The sequence below is a fragment of the Charadrius vociferus genome, unplaced genomic scaffold (assembly GCF_000708025.1).
Source record: "Charadrius vociferus isolate BGI_N301 unplaced genomic scaffold, ASM70802v2 scaffold273, whole genome shotgun sequence".
Lineage (NCBI taxonomy): Eukaryota > Metazoa > Chordata > Aves > Charadriiformes > Charadriidae > Charadrius > Charadrius vociferus.
Genome location: NW_009647750.1, coordinates 608,375 through 614,374, shown reverse-complemented (window position 1 = coordinate 614,374; position 6,000 = coordinate 608,375). Strand labels below are relative to the sequence as shown.

General features: G+C 36.0%; 1 protein-coding gene across 1 annotated transcript in view; it reads left to right on the top strand.

Annotated features, from left to right (window-relative positions):
- LOC104283870 (E3 ubiquitin-protein ligase HERC2) overlaps positions 1–6,000 on the top strand; it is a 119,347-nt gene that overhangs the window by 25,108 nt on the left and 88,239 nt on the right. Inside the window, exon 4 of the mRNA XM_009882101.1 lies at positions 4,511–4,730. Coding sequence (XP_009880403.1) covers positions 4,511–4,730 — 220 coding nt within the window. The remainder of the gene's footprint in view (positions 1–4,510; positions 4,731–6,000) is intronic.

The following is a 6,000-nucleotide window of genomic DNA, read 5'->3' as shown; positions in this document are numbered from 1 at the left end:
AAGAAACCATTCAGTATGTTGTTTTTTTTTTTTTTTTGAGGTGCTAAAACAGGATTAAACATGCCTTTGGACAGGCCAGCTGTCTTAGACTCATGTCAGGTTAGTGTCTTGGCTGTGGCGAAGATGGTTGAAGATGTTACTGTCTTCCGCTCCTTGTTTTGCCCCCCTAGTTTTGCTGGCGTACCTAAATAATGTGTCACTTCTTAACTCTGTTCTGTCAAATGATCCGGGTTAGACACTACCGGTATTTTCTGTTCTCATGCAGAGAAGTTCTGGCAGGAGGAATTAAGAAGTGAAGACGTAGTTATGATAGTTGCTGAAGGGAGGGAGTGATGTGATAAATTTTAACAGAAAAACTGATCTACACTGCAGCCAGAAACATGTCTGATTGTAGTGTCAGTTAACAAGTATTCTGCTAGTGGTAGCTTAAGAATTTAAACTTGTATGGCATGGCTTTAAGTCTTATGTTGTTGGTACGGATTATGTAAATAATGTCTCTCCACCCTTCATGAAATAACTGACAAAGAAAAGTATTGCAAGGGATGGTTAGCATCAAGGGCTCGCGTAGTGGCATATGAACAGTTTTGTTTAAAGAGATCCCTGTAACCTTCTCAAATGAAATCTGAATCGTTACTATTAATAAGCTATTCTCTCATTAGTCTATTTAGTTCATCGGTGTTGTTCGGACTTGAGAGTTTATTGAAATCAATTTCACTGGGTTGATTCCCAGATACATTTAGAACTTTCTAAAGGTGAACTAAATTTTTGTAAAGTTAAATTTACTTATGGAATAAGAGAAGATTTAAAGTGAGGAAGCGTATAGATGTATCTCACTTAAAAACAGTGTTACTTTTAATAAAATGACAGTCCTTGGTTCAATATTGAGATGTCTGAGTTACACGACTACTATAACCTGTTCCAGCCTATACTACACTTTGCATATGAACTTTATTTTGCATTCTTGAAATACTAAAGAAGTATGTATAAAATAAAATATTTAAGAGTGGAATTATTTAATTTTGGTAGAAAGCCTTGCTAAAATCGTAGCCATTCTAGATTGTGAAGGCAAGGTAAGAAGGGGGAAAGAAAATAATTTTATTATGACTAAATTCAATGAACTTAACTTTATGCTTCATGTAGGTTATTTTTCTGTGGTTTGAATCTTGGTGAGGCTAAATCATATTTTCCATTAGAAAAAACTATTTTTGCATGCAATGTTTAAGTATTTGAAAATAGTATATTGTAACTGAACGTTTCTTCATATTACTAGTTTCTGAAAATAAAGACTTCATGATTTTTAGCGCTAATCACTTGAAAATTGAATTCTTTCCAGCCATTTTTCTTCATAAAAAGTGAAGACAGAATTCTAGTTGATTCCTTTTCTAGCTTTTGTATTGTCTTAATTTAACTTTGTTTTATTTGTGGACTTCATTGATAGGAAAGCAAAATAACTTGTTTTTAAAATCCCTTACTATAGAAAGTGCTATTGTGAGGTTTTCTTTTGTGAAACATTGCATAGTCCATGGAACTATGGACTGTTTTTGTATTAAAACAGTTTGGAACCTTTGACGTATTTAAAAACGTACAGTAATGTGGGGTTGTTTTGTTTTTTTTTTTTGTTTTTTTTTTTTTTTGTCAAACAAGCCAGTTGTCCTATCAGATCATTGAGTAGAATGTTGAGTATCTTACAGGCTACTCTATGTATGTATCGCTGAACCATTAGGAATTAATTTCGTAGGGGCTGATATGAAACTGCTTCTTTTTTTCTGCACAGACACAATATCGTGTGTGTATAATAAAGGCCAGCTTTAAAACGGGTATGTCTTGATGTGCATACATTGCATGTGCTTCCGTAGGATTCAGTTTTCTATGCATTTCGAGTTCATACATTAGTGTGTGTCACCTATTGTGTCAGAACGGCTGGTATGCTGATAACAGCAGTGCTATGGTTGATGGAAAGGGGTTTGAAAATTATGCAGTTGTAGACTTTTAGGGAAACTTCCTCGTAAAATAATTGCTGGAGGTGGTCTCTGCCTGTCCGGTTTCTTTCCAGTATTGCCCATGATATACGTTTAAGATGCATGCTATTTTGAAATGAAGGGTTTTTTCATCTAATTCTTCAGCTCTCAGAAATAATTTTAGAGTGTGTCCACATTTAGATAACTTGCCAGCCAGGAAGGAATGATGAATGCCATAGCTCGGTATTACTTTATAGACTGCTGAGTCTGGCACCTAGTGCTTGATTTCTGTAGCACCGAACACGCTCTCTCTTCCCCCAAAATAATTGCTAATTAAAGTGCCTTGGTTTTTTTTTTCATTGACTATTTCTTTACTTTTCCTATAGATACATGAGACCATAATGTGGGGAATAAATCTGCAGAATGAAATCAGTTGCCAAAAAGAACAATGTTAAGAAAAGCCTCTTTATGAAGTGGAGAGCATGGTCATTTCTTACTTCATTGTTGTATCCTGGTGGTATTTACAGGTTGATAGGGCTTTAGTGTTCAGGAAGGGAAGAAAAAAAAAAACAACCCTGATTTTTATCTCTTCTGATGGTTTGTTTAGAGGAATCATGAAACTGGCATGTCAGTATTGACCATGCGCTGTTAAGATACTCTGAAGTGCAGAAGCCATGTGCTGCAAAATGTTTGTTTGTATTTTTGCTTACAAAATAAAGGTTAAGGCACATCTACAATAACAGCAGCAGTTTCAGAACATGTAGTTTATATTTTGTAGATCTTACTTTGGTGCAGGTTACTTGTTAACTGATAACTACAGTCAGATATGTTTTTACTTTATATTAAACCTTCTGAGTAAACTTCTATATAGCCATAGTGTTAAGGGACATTACAAAACCAAACCAAACAAATCAAACATTCCTTTGACAGGCATCTGTTTTACTTACGTGTTACTTTACATTGTAATCTCAAGTAGCTGTTTGTATGTTACTTGATGGCACTCCACTGTGATATAGAGTTCTTTGGGGAATTTTGTAGGGCTAAGATTAAGGGCAGTGTGGTGGTTTTGTCATACTTGTTGGTTTTGTCTTATTTCTTGTTTGAGTCAAGGTATGAATGTGTATAATAGCTGCTATTGCTTTTAGTCTATTTTTTTAAGGTCTAGACTGCAAGGAACACTTTTTAATCTATTACTTGTTGAAAAAATCAGTAGTTCCTCGCAGTCAGGTTGAAAGACGTAAATTGCCTCAGAGAAAGGAATCTAACATGTGAAATGGTGAAATGTGAGTAGCAGTGTTGAAAACAGGCTGGGATGATGGCTGACAACAAACCATGAGTGACTGTGCAATGTGATCCGGTGGCAGAGAAGGCCACTTGAATTCTCTGCTGGGTATGCAAAGGTGCGTTGCAGTGTGGGGGCAAAACTTTGAAGTACTTTATACAGTTGCAAAAAAAATGATGCCTCATTAGATACAATTTTCAGCTCTAAAGACTACCATAAGTATGTCTAAATATCTATAGCTTGGAGGCAGCTATTCAAAAAAAAGTGTTGATTTTGTGTTTGTGCTTTTTTTTTTTTAAGGTTGTGTCCATCTTCTTGTGAAGACTGTTACATATATGCAGACATATGTGGTTTTTTTTTTCATACCCCTTAGTCAGGCGTCAGTTAAAAAAAAGGTACTTTTGTGTCGCAGTCAGGCAACAAATGTGGTTGGCTTAAGGACGAGCACAGTAATTCGGTGCAGCACAGAGTGGGCTGGCTCAGTGATCAGACTGTTAATAAAGGGACAGAAAAGAACCCTTCTGAGAATGCACTTCGTTGATGTTGTTTCTAGGAGTGACAAGAGAATGTCAAAATACACAATTTCCAATTTTTTTTTTTTTTTGTTGCTGATGCTGTACTTGTTACCATCTGTTGTTAGATTACTAGAACTTTGGGCTGTTGACTGCCTTTTCTGGTTAGTGAATAATTAATTCTCTATTGTTGGTACATAAGTCAGATCTTTTATTTGCTAATAGTATTTGCAAGCATCTTAAATTTCTGACGTTATTTGTTTCAGAAGCTTAGCAGCTCTTGACAGTGATGCTGGAGCTTCTGAGAGTAGTTTTATAACTTCTGAGAAACTTAAGATAATGTGTCTCGGTGCAAAATAAAAGCATATCCTTGTGGGGACTTGCAAGGTTGTTGCCTGCACTTAATAGATGTCTGAAGTCTGATGATGATAAGAATTTGCTTTCTAACTTATTTTTTTGAAAAGCGTAAATATTTTCTATGACAGTTTAGTTTCAGACATGAAATATGAAAGTTCAGATGTGTTCACAGAAGACCAGTTTTGATGATAACCTTTGTCTAAACACCTGTGAAGTATGATAATGATTATGTAATATCGTGGATTAGAAATATGCACATTGAATATGGAAGCAGAGAGTTTCACTGGGTTTTGAGGTTCAGACTTCTGGTCAATCCACAGTTTTCAATCTGTCTTGATTTTTCTTGTTACTGTATATAACAAAGGAACACCCATAAAATGATACTTTTCTCTGATTCTCAGACGTAAATGAATTGAAGGAGTGCCTTCAAGTACTAGTGAAGGAACAGCAAACTCTGGCCACACAAACTGCTACAACAGCTCTTTCAGCTATGAGGCTAAAGCAGAGGCTAGTTATCCTGGAACGATATTTCATTGCATTGAACAGAACAGTTCTTCAGGAGAATGTCAAAGTTAAGTGGAAAAGCAGTAGTATTCCTCTGCCGACTGTGGATAAGAAAAGGTAATGACACATGCATGAACAAGTTAATGCATTAGGAAAGTCATAGAAAAGTTATCAACATGTGTGTGAGAGCTTAATGTGATTTCTTCCTTCCTGTGAAACATCAGCAGTAAAGAAACTCTTTTTGTTTCTTAAGATGGTTTTATGTGGTGTTACCTGCCATGCAGTTTTCCTCCTTGGCTGATGCTTGCTTACAGTGTCTCTGTTCACACTGGTGGGTTTTTATTGTGACACATTGCTGCAGATATTCTTTGAGCTATGAGTATATTTTTATTGAGATATTCCTGTTGTTCTACTCAGCTAGAAAGTATGGGGAAGCCTATTTCAGAAATGATGCTGATGGAGGTTACATAGTTCTAATAACATTAGTATATTTTTTTTGTCAATATTTGCTCAGTTAAGGCACATAACAAATTTTTAAAAAAACAAATACGTAAAAGTTGAACAGTTTTCCTTCGTTGGATGAGAAATGCTGTAATGGTACATTTTTTTTATGAAACTGTTTCCAGAGAACTAACTGAGTAAGAAATTGTCTGATTACTTTCCATGTCTAGATAGATTTTTCTATTTTTAGGTCAATAAGCTATCAGATGAGGCATTAAAGAAGCTATTCAGTAGCTGAACAAGGTTGCTGTCTGACAGAACAAGCAATTCAGCCAGGGAAATTTTTATGTTAGATTGTCTCTAGCTTCAAAAATGAAATGAGACAGTAAGTAGATATCATGACTAGTTATTGTGGGATTGGAGTTCTGACAATGATATCTTTCTATGAATAGTCTGTTCTCTGATTTTATTTTTTTTTTTTTCAGTTCTGATTAAAAAGAACACTGATATATTTAAGTTATCAGGTTGCTAAAAATGCCAGTTTAAGTCTTTTCTCTTTTGAAAAAGTTGTAAGCAGTTCTTTTTCTTTTGATGTAAGATTAAAAAGAGAACAGAATTGCTGGTGTCTTTCTGAGAGAAAGCAGTAGGGAATCCCCTGTCATTAAGTACAAAGGAAAGCTTACTTAAATTACAGAATCACAGAATGGTCAGGGTTGGAAGGGACCTCTGGAGATCATCTAGTCCAACCCCCCTGCCAGAGCAGGGTCACCTACAGCAGGTTGCACAGGATGGCATCCAGGCGGGTTTTGAATGTCTCCAGAGTGGGAGACTCCACAACCTCTCTGGGCAGCCTGTTCCAGTGCTCCACTACCCTCAGAGTAAAGAAGTTCCTTCTCATGTTAAGATGGAACTTCCTATGTTCAAGCTTGTGTCTGTTACCCCTCGT